The following is a 14,647-nucleotide window of genomic DNA, read 5'->3' on the forward strand; positions in this document are numbered from 1 at the left end:
TAAGTGGTCAAAGTTTCAACCTGCTCTTACAAACACAGAACTTAAAGTTATTGTAAAAATTAAAAAAAAAAAAAAAAGGAAGCCAGTCCCTGAGCCCACGCCACACAGGACACAGGTGTAGCTTTGTTATAGCTTTGTTACAGCGCAGCTATACTGAGCACTCACACAATAATGGACAGCATACAGAAGAACCTAAGTCACCTAGGCAAAGCGCACAGTAGCCTGTGGCTTGAGGACCTCAGCCCCGCTTCTTTCACTTCCACCAATGGCATGAACTAAAGGAGACACTAAGCAAAAGGAGATGCCCTAGACTGCAGGTGGGGTGGGGGCGGGGGTGGCAGGCTCTTCTCGGAAAGAGCCAGATAGTCAATATTTTCAGCTTTGTGGCCCACAGAGTTGCTGCCGCAAGTACACAACTTCGCTGTCGCGGCACGCGAGAGCAGCCACAGACAATATGTAAACAAACGAGGTGGCCGTGCTCCAATATAACTCTACAAAAGCAGGCAGCAGGCCAGATTTGGCTTGCTGGCAATCGTATGTTCATTCCTGGCTAGATCTTAAAAAAAAAAAAAAAAAAAAAAAAAAGGAGCACTTTATACAAGATACCCCATCACGGGCTTGACATAAGGAAAAGGTAGCCATCAGAGGGGCCAGGCAGACTCAGCTGCATCAGGGTCCCAGGTGCCTATGTTTTCACTTCACATTACGTCTCCAGAGAAAACTAAAAGCGCTGCTTGTGTGGCAGCTAAAGATTGATCAGAAGAGGAAAAAGACTGGAGGTGGAGGTATGGGTGGGCAGATAAGGGCAGCAGCTTCTTGTACCAGGAGCCAAGAAATGTAGGTATCCTGGCACAGGGTAGAAGGCCACAGCCTAGTCCAGCCTAGTCCTAGTCACTTATTTTTGTCACCTGGCACATCCGAAGCTGGTACCGAGTCCCATCCTAGGTCCTCAGAAAGTAGGCTTCTAAGAAGTACTGCTCAGAACTCCTGTAGGGGAAGGGAGGTACAGGGGGAGATGCGGGTGGGGGGGGGCACTAGAGAGATGACTCAGCAGTTAGGAGCACTGACTGCTCTTCTGAGGATCCAGGTTCAACCTCCAACACCCACACGGCAGCGCACAAGTGTCTATAATTCCTGTTCCAGGGGATCTGACACCATCACACAGACATGTATCCATTCAAAACACCAAATAAAATTAAATAAAATAAAAACACAGAAAATAAATAAATTTTATGTACAGAAAATAAAATAAATTATTTTTTAAAACTTAGAAAAAAAAAAGATATATCCTGGACCTGTGAGACAGCTCAGCAAGCTGCTGAACTTGATGGCCAGAGTTCAATTCCCCAGACCCACATGGTAGAAGGAGAAACTTATTCCTTCAAGTTGCCCTCCGACCTCCACATGCACATTATAGTACTCGCTCAACACAGTGATTAAAAAATAAGATGGTCGCTGAGCCATGGTGGCACATGCCTTCAATCGCAGCACCCAGGAGGCAGAGGCAGGTGGATCTCTTGTGAGTTTGAGGTCAGCCTGGTCTACAAAGCAAGTTTAGCACAGCCAGTGGTACACAGAGAAACCCTGTCTCAAAAAAACAAACAAACAAAAAAACTAAACAAAAAAAAAATGGTCTAGGCCCAACTTGATGCCCTAGAAATTGTTTTGATAAGTTTGGTCCTGGTCAAGGTAGATTACAAAAACAGTCAAATAATTGTATGAAGGCCAATAGAGGTTTGGTGGACTGAACTGAAAATAATTATCATTGCTAACCAAACAACCACAGTGGCCATTTGGTGGCACCCCTCAAATAACAGAAACTCCTAACATTAATAACCAGTCTCTCACCATGGTGGGCTGGAGAGTACCACCTTTGAGGTGCTAAATATAACAGCATGAAATATGGTAAGAAATAGTTCTTAGCCACTGCCATGTCTATTGAAATAGGATTCCAGGGTCTCAGGCAAATGGGATGATCTACTGGACCACAAATATCTATATAGAAAAAAAAAGTATTTCTTATCAGGAAATATTTCAGCTTCCCAAATAATTTCACATCACCCTGAATTCCTGAGCTATAATTAATTTCAAAGTTAGATTTACATTAAAATGATTTCTCTTAGGCCTGAGAGCCTTGCTCTGTTTTCAAACTTAGATGAATGCTGGTAAGAAGTCCCCAAAATAAGTATTAGTGGCAATAAAAAAAAAAAAAAAAAAAAAAAAGACATGCAACCATGTCAAAGATCAGTGTACCTCCAAAGGTACAACAAGAAAAAACCGTGTAGTGTTTCTGGCCAGGGACACCCCTTTTCATTCACTGAAAGCAAAATAGGAAGACCAGCTGTTCACGAGCCAATTTAGCCCCCACCTACTGAGCCCTCTGCCTTTGAAGATCACCACGATAGGCCAGGAGGTGTGACAGGTACAACTCTTTCCAGAGAGGGGACACACTGTGACCCCACTCCCTAAAGTCTTCTGGCCTCCTACAGAATCTTTACGCATCCCAGGCAAGGCAGAGTTGTCCCCATAAGAGTTACATCCAGATTGTACAGTGAAACAAACCATTGACAGACTGGAGACTCAGGGGACAGATTTTGGTCCTGAGCTACCTCATATGACCTCAGCTTTACTGCCCTTATTCCTTACATCAAGAAAAAAAAAAAATGTGTGTTGGAACATGTTCTCTCACGGCCCACTATAAGCCTATAGTAATGCTGCACACGTCTCTTCCTCCTCCACCTCCTCCGCCTCCTCCTCCTCCTCCTCCTCCTCCGCCGCCTCCTCCTCCTCCTCCGCCTCCTCCTCCTCCCCCTCCTCCTCCTCCTCCTCCTCCTCCTCCTCCGCCTCCTCCTCCTCCCCCTCCTCCTCCTCCTCCTCCTCCCCCTCCTCCTCCTCCTCCCCCTCCTCCTCCTCCTCCTCCTCCGCCTCCTCCTCCTCCTCCTCCTCCTCCTCCTCCTCCTCCTCCTCCTCCTCCTCTTCTGTTTTTTTGAGACAGGGTTTCTCTGGATAGCCTTGGCTGTCCTGGACTTGCTTTTTTGTACACCAGGCTGGCCTCAAACTTACAGAGATCTGCCTGCCTCTGCCTCCTGGAGCACCGGGATTATAGGTGTGCACCATGCCCAGCTATGTCACCCCCCCCCCCTTTTTTAAATCATAGTAGTCTTGTCGTCAGTATTTGATAGATGGAGAAACAGAGTCATAAACATTCCAGTACTAATCCAAGGCAATATTCATAATATAAAGGTAGAAGGTGGATTTTGAATTTGTCTGTTGCTTCTTCCTACCAATAGGAAACTCTGGGCTATGACCCCTAGAGACCACAAAACAACCAAATGGGTGACAAATATGAAAGTGAAAATTCGGAATGTCAAGAATCATATTAGATGCATACCTGTAATCTCTGTGTGTGGGAGATTACAGGCAGGAGCAGGAACATCACAAATTTGAGGACAGTCTTACTCTCAAAACCAAACACAGGGGCTGGAGAGATGGCTCAGTGGTTAAAAGCACTGGCTGCTCTTTGCAGAGGACCTGGGCTCAGTCCCCAGCACCCACACAGTAGCACACAACCATCTGTAACTCCAGTTCTAGGAGATCAGATGCCCTCTTCTGGCCTCTTTGGCACCAGGCATGCACACGATGCACAAACATGCATGCAAGCAAAACGCTCATATGCATAAGGTGATGTAAGTCTAATAAAAATATAAACACAGCCAGTCACGGTGGCGCACGCCTGTGATCCCAGCACTTGGTAGGCAGAGGCAGGCGGATCTCTGTGAGTCTGAGGCCAGCCTCGTATACAGAGCGAGTCCAGAACAGCCAAGTCTATAAAGGTAGAAGGTGGATTTTTGAGAAACCCTGTCTCAAAAAAAAAAAAAAAAAGTAAAGTAAACACAAAAAAAGGCAGGGGAAAAAGTTACATTAGTTGCTAGGAAGAACAGACAATAGGAAAAAGGAGTAATGAAGAGAAATTTGTCACAAGTGGAAATAGATGCAGAATTATATATACAGAGACCCAAAGCCTTGTATATTCCACAATTCCTACAGAGAATTAAGAACTATTAAGTTGGCTGGGTGAGGTGGCACACACCTATAATCCCAGCACTCAGGGAGGCAGGGGCAGGCGGATCTCTGAGTTCAAGGCCATCCTGGTCTACAAAGTGAGTCCAGAACAGCTGTGGCTACACAGAGAAACCCTGTCCCCCCAAAAAAAAAGAAAAAAAAAAAAGCAAAGGCAAACAAACAAACCAAAACAAGAACTATTAAGTCCCCAAAGTTAATAACAAGGTGTAATGGTTTGTGCTTGTAATCTCAGCACCTGGGAAATGGAGGCAGAAGTATTTCAAACTTTAGCTGGCTACACAACAACGTGCCATCAGGGAAAAAGAGAAGGTGGCTGAGAATGCACCTCAGCTTGTAAAGAGCTTGTATTACATGCATGGAGCACCGGGTTCAGTCCCTAGGACCACAGGAAACCAGGTGACACACTTATAATCCGAGCACTGAGGAGGTGGAGGCAGGAGGATAAAAGTTTAAAGGTCCTCGGCTACATAATAAATTTGAGGATAGCCTAGACTACGTAAGAGTCTGCCTCAAAAAAAAAAAAAAAAAAAAAAAGACTGAATAAACAGAAAGTTGATATCAGTAATTGCTTTAGAGTAGACAGAAACCCTGTTTGTTTCTTAAGCTGTATACCTTTAAATACTGCTTGAAATGTTTGCCTTTGGCATGAACTGCCCATTCAAAAAAAAAAAAAAAAGAGTCAACAATCACAAGAATGAGTAACAGACAAAACTTCCAACCGCATGACCTCACAGACACACACATCCGCCTGAAATAGTAGCCACCTACACCCCTGACAGTGTCTACCAGCTCTTGCTTCTTCCCTGCAAAGTTCCCTCAGCCCCGCGGGTTTCCCTAGGATAACAGTCTTCTTAGTTTAATGATAAGGACTTTATGCGGACTCAAAATATACCTGCTAACCAATTGCTCTAAGCTGGTGTCTTCCTGTGGCTGACCAGAGCTCATTCTCCTCTAAACACAGAAGCTTCCGTCACACGACAGCTCCTCAGCTGGCAGACTGCTAAAATACTAACCTTCTCCTTCCATTTGCCTCAAACATTTTCTATCAGGCTCAAGTTTTCTTTATTGCCCCCCCCCACACCGAATTGGAACGAGCCTGGCTCGTGCTAACCCCGTGCTGTAACACTGAGCAACACCCCTGACTCACTCTGTACTTTTGAAAGAAGAAATTACTAGAGCCCATAAACCTGGGGAAAGCTGCCTCCCCACAGTCTTCACACTATTCTGAATTTGTAGGACTATCTAATACACAGAGATCAGCCATGGCTAGGGACTCTCAAAGGTGGTCCAAATGGTTAAGATGCCAGAACAAGCATCATTGAGGAAACAGCGCCCCCTGGTGTCACTTAGGAAAAAATCAGGGGTTTTGAATGACGATGAAATTCTGTATCTAAAGCAGGATGAAAGATTTCACAAGGAATTCAGTAAAGTCAGCAAACGTTTACTACACGGCAGGACCTGTGGATGGCCTTAGCAGTTTCTTCATGAAGTCAGTCACAATGGCGCACACTTGTAGCCATGGCTACTTGTGAGACTGAGGTGGTCCGGTCCACACAGGTAAAGGCCAACCTTAGCAACATCAGAGAGCATCCTTAGCGGAGGTACAGCTCAGTGGCAGAGTGCATGCCTACCAAGTGTGAGGCCCTGGGCTTGATCCCCAGCATCACAAACCAATGATGACTGAGTAGTTCTAGCATTCAAGTTTGGCTTTGCTAAGTCCCAGACAAACAGATAAACACCAGTAAACAGTGTCTCAAGAAGTCCTCCGCAGGACTAGAGAGATAGCACAGAGGACGGGCATTTGCTGCTCTTCCAGGGGACATGAGTTTGTTTCCCAGCACCCACTTTGGGCATCTCACTACTATCTGTAACTCCAAGTCCAGGAGATCCAACACCATCTTCTGCCTCTCGTGTACACAAACCCACACAGGGAAATACACATAACTAAAAATAAAAATAAAACCTTTAAGAACAAAAAAAGCTCTTGTTCCATCCACAGTCATTTATCGATGCCAACCTATCGAATCACCTATAAAAGACTTCAAGCAGACTACACATTGAAGTGGGAACTAGAAAATAATACTTTTGCAGATTGCTCTGCTGGCCAGTCTGAGCCCTACACCTCTCACAAAACACTTTGATCATGAAGTCAGTCACAACGGTGCCCACTTGCAGCCAGGGCTACTTGTGAGACTGAGGTGGTCTTGTCCACAACAGGTAGAGGCCCGCCTTGGCGACATCAGAGAGCATCCTTAGCTGAGGTACAGCTCTGTGGCAGAGTACGGAATACAACACTGTTTATTGATTCTGACAACTTGTTCTTCTTTTAACATATATTGTGGATATACCATAATTATTTTAACCATTTGTTTAACCTTTTATGTTACTTCTAGCTTGGAAACAAAACATGGGGCAGAGAGATGGCTCAGCAGTTAAGAGCACTAGATGCTCTTCAGAGGAGCATCTCTGTGTAGCCCTGGCTGTCCTGGAACTCTGTAATCTAGGCTGGCCCCAAACTCAGAGAGATCTGTCTGCCTCTGCTTCTTGGGTGCTGGGATTAAAGGCTTGCACCACCACCACCTAGCTAGTTTAAGTTTATAGACTACCTCAAATCCCCAAAGAGAGGAAGATGGGTTTCAAACCAGACATACTAAATCCACAGTCAATTATTTCTTCCTTCCTTCCCTCCTTCTTTCCTTCCTTCCTTCCTTCCTCTCTCTCTCTCCCTCTCCCTCCCTCTTTTTCTCTCTCTTTGTTTTTTCAAGATATGGCTGCGTAACAGCCCTGGCTGTTCTGGAACTCTCTCAGTTTACCAGGCTGCCTTGAGATCTGTCTGCCTCTGCCTCCTAAGCGCTGGGACTGAAGGCGTTTGTCACCATGCCCAGCAGTTGGTTGGTTTTTGAGACAGAGTATCATGTAGCCTAAACTCTCTCAAACTCACTATGTAGCCTTGAACTCATGAGCCCCCTGCCTCTGTCCCCCTAGTACTATGTATAGTCATGGCCAGATTTGAAAATGTCTTTTGATTTTTTGGTTGTTTTTGGTTTTTGTTTGTTTGTTTGTTTGTTTGTTCTTCAGACAGGGTCTCTCTAAATCTTGGTTTCCTGTTCTGCCAAAAAAAAAAAAAAAAAAAAAAAAAAAAGAATAATGTCTATCTTGTAGGAAAATCTTAAGGACAAAAAGAGAAGGAAATGGGTAAAAAAAAAAGTATCACACTCCACTCTGTTATCAAAGTGGTCTTGATAAATCAAAACTTGAGACAATTAAAACAAAAATTTAACTAAAGCAATTAAAATTAAAATTCCAAATCCCAGCATTTGGAAGCTGAGGCAGGAGGATTGCTTCAAGTTCAAAGCAAACCTACACTGTACAGGCATCTAAAGCTACACAGTAAGACAAAAAAAAAAAAATCAAGAAAAATAGGCATGGTAACAGCACTCACCCAGCACTCGGGAGGCAGAGGCAGGCAGATCTCTATCACTTTCAGGCCAGCCAAGGGCTACACTAAGACCCTATCTCAAAAAACAAAACAAAACAACAACAAAAAAACAAAACAAAACAAAAAAACAACAAAAACAAAGAAAAACAAGAAAAGTCAGGTTTGTACCTTAGTTGGTATCATGCTTGCCCAGCACAAAGCCCTGGGTTCCACCTCCTGGTACTGTATAAGCTGAGCATGGTGGTGTATCTGCAATCCTAACACTCAGTTAAAAGGATGAGGTCATTGATTCAAGCCTAGCCTAGCCTACAGGAGACTCCGTCATTAAAACAATATTGGCTGGGCAGTGGTGGCGCATGCATTTAATCCCAGCACTCAGGAGGCAGAGGCAGGTGGATCTCTGAGTTTGAGGCCAGTTAGTGTACAGAATGAATTCCAGGACAGCTAAGGCTACACAGAGAAACCCTGTCTTAGAAAACAAACAATAATAATAACAACAATAATAATAATAATAGATGAAATCACCAAATAAAGTATGCAGACCCAAACACTTCTTCTCCCTTTGCAAGGCAAGGCTAAAGCTATCTCCCCTTAGCTTCCTGTGTAGCCAGGGAGACTTTTTTTCTTGTTAGAAAAGAATTTCAAACAAGGTTTACAGAAAATATAAAGGCACCCCTATCTTTACCTGAAGTAGCTGGGATCTCAACCTGCAACCCATATCTAAATTGCACCTACCAGTGAAGAACTAGCTGGAATACAGTGGAAACGCCAATTGAAGGGAAGACCAGACAGCTCACTCCGCACCCGCAGAATCAGTGCCTCCGCCACGTGATCACAGGAGAAGGTGGCTTTGCCAGGGAGAGCAGTGTCCTGGGGGGCAGAATCGTTAAACAGCGGGCGAAGCACTTCATCCAGGTGACGAAGAAAGGCTGCGGGCGGGGCGGTCAGGCGCTTGTTCAGCTCCTGGGGAGAAGCAGCAGTACAGGGCGCCTGTGTTAAAAGGAAATGCCTCAAAGCGGAGAGCAAAGGGGAACCCATGAAGACAGCGGGAAGGAGGGGAAGGGGAAGCAAAGAGGAAAGCCCTGCGGCAGAATGGAGACAAGAAGACGGCACGAAGAGCTACTAGTTTGCGTCACTGCTCTGTCCTGGTCAAGAGCAATTTACTCAGGGCCTGTGTACATAATATAGAAGACATTATGCATTACTGTAATACAGAATATATATAGAATATATATTTATTTATTTCAGATTTCTGAGTTTCTTGAATTTGGGAACACATGCGTAGATTTTTATCTCAAAACCCAAAATCTAAAATAATCCAAGATCTAGTGCTTGAGTTTTGAGGATGTGAAGTTTCCTATTTTATAGCATTTCAGATATTGGATCTTTAGGATAGGGAATGTTGAACCTATAATTTGAACGTATAGTTGATTCAAACAAATTCAGCCTTCCTTGCCAAGGTATTGATTTATTTACCTATTTGTTTGTTTATTTTGGGTTTTTTTGAGATGGGGTTTCTCTGTATAGCCCTGACTGTCCTGTAGCTCTCTTTATGGACCAGGCTGGCCTTGAACTCACAGGGATCTGCCTGGGATTAAAAGAGTTTGACACCATGCTCAGCAAAGTAATGTCTTTTCTTTTTAAGATTTATTTATTTATTTTACAAATATGAGTGCTCTATCTGCTGGTACACCTGCATGCCAGACATCAGATCTCATTATTAATGGTAATGAGCCACCATGCGGTTGCTGAGAATGGAACTCAGGACCTCTGGAAGAGCAGCCAGTGCTTTTAACTGGTGAGCCATCTCCCCGGCCCCCAAGTTGGCTGATGTTAATGTCCTACAAGTAGCAAGCATACTACTTCACATGTGATACTTCTCTTCACGCTTACATTCTTACCTTGGCTCGCTGGCTGACCACCAAAGCATCCAACTGTTCATGCCACACCTGTTGAAGATCCGAAATCAGCAAGGCATAACCCTGCTTGGTGATAGACACCTTGGCCAAGAGTGAGTTCTCAGCAAGCTGTAACCATGCCCATGGCTGCATCAACAAGTCTTGTTCTAGTTCTTCCATCTGCAGGAAAGTCCTAATTTAGCACAGTGAGAAAAATGTAAAATGTATGTAAGGTTGAGGATACAAAAGTTTAAGTTATGAGGATCTATAAGGGTGTTTTAAGGTTGACAAATGAAAGTTATATATACATATACATGCATACATACATGTATATATATATATATATTCTAAGAAAGTGAGGGTCTAAGAAGGTGTTTGAGGGTCAGTGAATGCAAGGTGTAAAGGTTGGAGGATATAGGAAGGTGTTTTAAGGTATGTAAATGCAAGTTGCAATGATATAAGAAAGTAATTTAAGGCATATAAAAATGAAAAAATGTTTCAGATTTTGCTCTCCCCTCTATGCTATTGTTATATTTATGTTGTTATAAGATTTCAGAAGTTCAGAGTTTTAACACTGATCAACAGAGTTCTGATAAGCTACTGGAGCACTAGCTGCTTACTGTTCAGTCACAAGGTCAAGATTTTAATTTCCCTTTGGTTGTGCTTCTCATTATGCTAAAAACACCTCTGTCCAATCTATATAGCTAGCCCTCTGGACCAAGAAAATAATGTTTATGGTTTGTTAATCCAAAGCTACAGCTTTTACTAGGTCTCAACTGTATGAGTCTACTCCTTCTGTCTTACAGACAGACACCTGTTAGCTGCTTTTTCTAAAACATGGATCTCAGTACAAAGGTAATACTAATATACTTCCTTTTGTAAACCAAAATTCATACAAGCCTCAGGAAATCAAAAAGTCTTAAGATGTGGATCCACCTGCCATAGCTCAAACAGACCCCAGATGAGTACACCACCTGTTCTTTATAAGTGCTCCATTGCCTACCTTTGACTAGACTTCCAGCCTTCCTGGGGCCCTAATGTCAACTGCATGAAGTTACAGAAGAGAATGCATCACCCATTGTCCCACCTAATAGGCTGAAATGCTAAGTCAAAAGAAACTCTGGCATAAGGGACAAATGGCTACCTATTGACCAACCAGAAAAGAGGCCCTTAGTTCTGTTTCTCCTGGTCATGCTTTGTGCCCCTTGCATGGTTATGCCCAGCATTAGAAAAAGATCTTACTTAAGGGGGTAATGAGAAGACTTAATTCCAGGGAGCCAGGCAGACCCAATCAAGAGTCAGAGTCACATAGCCTCCATAGACACTAGCCAATCCCAATTGAGGTCACATAGTCACAGCAGAAATTTCTCTTTCTGGCTTTAAAAGGAGCCTGCCTGCAAGCTCCCCTCAGGGTCAGTGACATTTTGTATGAGTGACTGACCCCAGCATGCTGGTTTTCTTTGCAGAATAAACACTCTTTGCTTTTACATACTACTATGAGTCTGGGTTCTTCCTTCAGCGATTCTTGGACCTAACAACATGAGACAGACTCACCTTTCAGAGGAAAGTAGAAAGGAAAAGAGGGAGAGGAGGAAAGGGAAAGAAGGAGCAGATCTGATTCTTCTATAGTGTTTTAAACTCAGCATATTGATGCCTTTAATATGGAAATGCAAGCCATTCCTACTAATTCTTTATTTAAATCCTAAAATATGCATTGATGCTATCTTTCCCAGAATATTTAGAAAGAAAAAAAATGATTCTCATAAAAAAAAAATCAGAAGTCCTAAGTGGGCAGGACATTCAAATTATTTGATTGAGCCATGGTGGCAAATACCTTTAGTCCTGCAGAGACTTTAGACAGGCAGATCTCTGGGTTCCAAGCCAGCCTGATCTACAGAGTGAGTTCCAGGACAGACAGGGCTGTACAGAGAAACCCTGTCTCAAAAACAAAACAAACAAAACAAAAAATTTCTAAAAGCAAACTTTGGGCCAGTGAGATGGCTCAACAGAAAAAGGCACTTGTCCAAACCTGAGGACCTGAGTTAGATCCTCAGGATTCATGATAGAAGGAAAGAATTATCTCCTGTAAGCTGTCCTCTGACCTCCACATCTGTACCAAATAGGTGTTATAATTTTTTTATAAGAAGAAAAAGAGAGAAGGCAAAACTCAGGAAGTTTGGGAATAAACAAAAAAACACTAAGGCAGACTTGATCTGCTCCTGTAATCCAAGCACTGGGGAGGGAGTGGTGGGAGGATCAAGGATCAGCTGGAAAGATGGCTGGTAAAACACTTGCCTCACAGGAACCCGGATTCAGATTGCCCAGAACCTACAGAAATGGCCTGTGAGATAATATGCACCTGTAATCCCAGCACTGACAAGATGAGAGGCCAAGAAAGGCTCAGGAGGGGCAGCTACCCAGGCCTACTTAATGAAGTCCTAGGCTAACAAGAAACTCTATCTCAAACAAACAGTAGGAGGCACCTAAGGACCACCTCTGAAATTGTCCTCTGGCCTTCACTTGCAGTGTGCTTATATATACATGTATATGAACACACACACATATACACAAATCCTTACCCACGCACAAAATAAATATAGACAGAAAGATAGATAGATAGATATTTCAATTAAGTAAAGTAAACTGAAGTTCAAACTACATAGTGAGTTCAAGGCTGGCTTGAACCATGTTTCAAAAAAAATACCTAAAACAGGGATTCATTTTTAAGTCTTTATTTATCCTCCCACAGTTTCATACATAATGTACTTGATCATATTCCCCCTTATCTAAAACAGAAATTCTTGTTCAAAGTCCATTCAAATTAATCCTCTATAATTATGGAAAATTCATGTGTACATGCATCATGGAAGATATCCATGACCGTCATCACATGAGTAATGCCTGTGATGACAGTGACACGGTGATGCAGTGGCATGACAGGCACACAGTGACACACAAGAGTTAACAAGAACAAGAGAACTGTCCCGAGTCCCTGTCAACAAACCAACAGGCAGCAGATTTCACGACACGGGGAATGACAATTCCCCTTCACTAACGAGGTACCTCCCCACACTGAGGCCCACATCACCAGCATCATGCTTTCTGTGCAGCTTGGAACTCCTGGAGACCAATGTTTCTACCTCCAAAAGGAATGCTGTGTCCTCAACCTAGTTAAATATGTAGTAACTAAATCTGTCTGACAGAATTTGTTTTTCCTGCGGACACAAGAAGTCATATAATTTCCTTCATTATTTCAGCTATAAGTATGAAAGGAAGGGAAACCCCAGGATGCGAAAACTTACGACTTCAAAGAAAATAATGGAATTCCTGTTTAAATCTGATGAAGAGTCATTTCAAACTCAGTCTGAGCCATCAGTCTTCCTAGTTTTCAAAGCACTGTCTCAGGACGATAATTAGTTTGCACTGTAATTAACAGGAGGAATATAAATGTGTATGGTCATACTGCATACATGGCAGGGATCCTCTAAGATCATGGAACCTAGTGACATGACTGCCATCTTTGTTCAACTATGTGCACTGTATGATAACTGCACAGTGATGAAATCGCTTAACAGCCCAGTTCTCAAAAGCATGGCCATTTCAAATGGCACATGACTGCATGTACGGTAGTTATTGGCAGCAGCCTTGAAACTTTGTATGTGGAGATGGTTATTTCCATCATGTGCTGTTCCAACAGGATAGACTGGTCTTGGAATGATTAAAGAGTCATCACTGGGCAAGAGTTTACATTGGGAAAGATTAGAAATACAAACAAAGTTGCCAAACCCTCTAATTTCCCTTATAGGCACATCCCGGCATGCACTCTAAGTCACCAAAACTGAGTTTATTGGCCTAACTGGTCCCTCCTTAAGTTCTGAAGGTCAAAACCCACAAGTCAATGGTTTTGTCTGAATGGGAGGAAGTCGTTTTAATGTGGCCAGGGACACTGGCCCTATAAAAATGTCTAAGGCATTCAGCACCAGACCCAGGCTGGCTGCTCCTACCACTTAGCCTGGGCTGAGGTAAGTATAACTCAGTGAGTCAGGCATGATGAGGCATGCCCTGTAATCCTAGCACACAGGAGGCTGAGGCAAGAGGATCTTGAGTTGGAGACGAACCTGGACAACAGAGCAAGAGGCCCTCAAAAACAAAAACAAACAAAAGATAACTTAGTGGTAGAACGGACTGGGACCTGAGACTGTGCCCAGCATGGAGAGAGGAATAAAGAATCTAAGTCCTCCGGGGTTTTACTCCCCTCCCATCGCCACCACCCCTCCTAAACCCCAACCCGGGCAAACCGGTCTTCAAAGATCTCGTTAAGCAACTTCGCCGATTTAATTGTCTTTTAAGAGGGAGAACGTGAAGTTGAATGAAGTTCTGCCTAGCGAGGGTTCTTCTCAGGGGTAGTTGCTATCACATCCTACAGAGGGCAGCAAGGCCCTACAGAACAGCAGGCGGGCCCACGCCCTGTGCCACCGGAGGGCAAACCTTAGGCCCTGCAGCCAGAGGCGTCCAAACACCACCCCGGCAGGAACTCGGTCTCCCGTCTCTCGTTTTCACAGCACCCGAGGCACGCAGGTATGGCTCAGGACCCCAGCGGGAAACAAAGTTAACCCAGCCCAGCTGGCGTAAACAAGAAGCGCGCCTCCTGCGTTAGCTGCCAAGGGGGGGACTGCGCATGCGTAGGACCGCCTACTCCTGGAGGCCTGCCCCAAAGTACGCGCGGTGCGCGGTCCCTGTTGGGAAACAGCGCCCGAGTACAGAGCCGCTTTGCAAGTTCCTCTTCGGTGTTCGGCGGCCGGCCGGACCCGGATCTCGGCGCCGACTCCAAACCGATCCCACCTACCGTCAACGGCTGCAGGAACTCCCAACCTCCTCACGGCGGGCCTGCTCTTTCGCAAACTGAAAGGCCTAGGGTAGAGGCCACCCCCCCCAACACACACTCGGGAAGGCGGGGTCTTGGGGTACGGGGCGGAGCCAAGCCCTGTGATGGGCGGGGACCCGAAACCTAACTTGGCGAGACCACTCGTAGCTCTGCGGCTTTCCTAATTCCTTTCCTGCTGTCCTCAATCGAAACGAAATACTACTTCCTCCCTACCCCATGAGCATTATTTTCATCTGTATTTTAGACCGCTTTACATTTTCATTACTAATTTAAATCTTAAGTGCATGGAGAGGGCAGGGACCCTGTCGTATTCATACCTGTGGATGTAGGACCTTGCTCATG

The 14,647-nt window shown here is 44.3% G+C and overlaps 1 protein-coding gene across 3 annotated transcripts in view; it reads right to left on the reverse strand.

Annotated features, from left to right (window-relative positions):
* Window positions 1-14,385, reverse strand: part of Nhej1 (non-homologous end joining factor 1) — an 88,019-nt gene extending 73,634 nt beyond the window's left edge. Inside the window, exons 1-3 of one of the 3 annotated variants that reach the window (XM_021664710.2) lie at window positions 14,267-14,385; window positions 9,424-9,613; window positions 8,258-8,512 (exon numbers count right to left, since the gene is read on the reverse strand). In XM_021664710.2, the coding sequence (XP_021520385.1) occupies window positions 8,258-8,512; window positions 9,424-9,600 (432 nt within the window). In that variant the 5' untranslated portion in view covers window positions 9,601-9,613; window positions 14,267-14,385. Of the gene's footprint in view, window positions 1-8,257; window positions 8,513-9,423; window positions 9,614-13,908; window positions 14,212-14,266 lie in introns of those variants that run through there. The other 2 variants (XM_021664715.2, XM_060368645.1) reach the window with 2 other exon arrangements.
* Window positions 14,386-14,647: the final 262 nt, after the last annotated feature.

The sequence above is a fragment of the Meriones unguiculatus genome, chromosome 15 (genome assembly GCF_030254825.1).
Source record: "Meriones unguiculatus strain TT.TT164.6M chromosome 15, Bangor_MerUng_6.1, whole genome shotgun sequence".
Lineage (NCBI taxonomy): Eukaryota > Metazoa > Chordata > Mammalia > Rodentia > Muridae > Meriones > Meriones unguiculatus.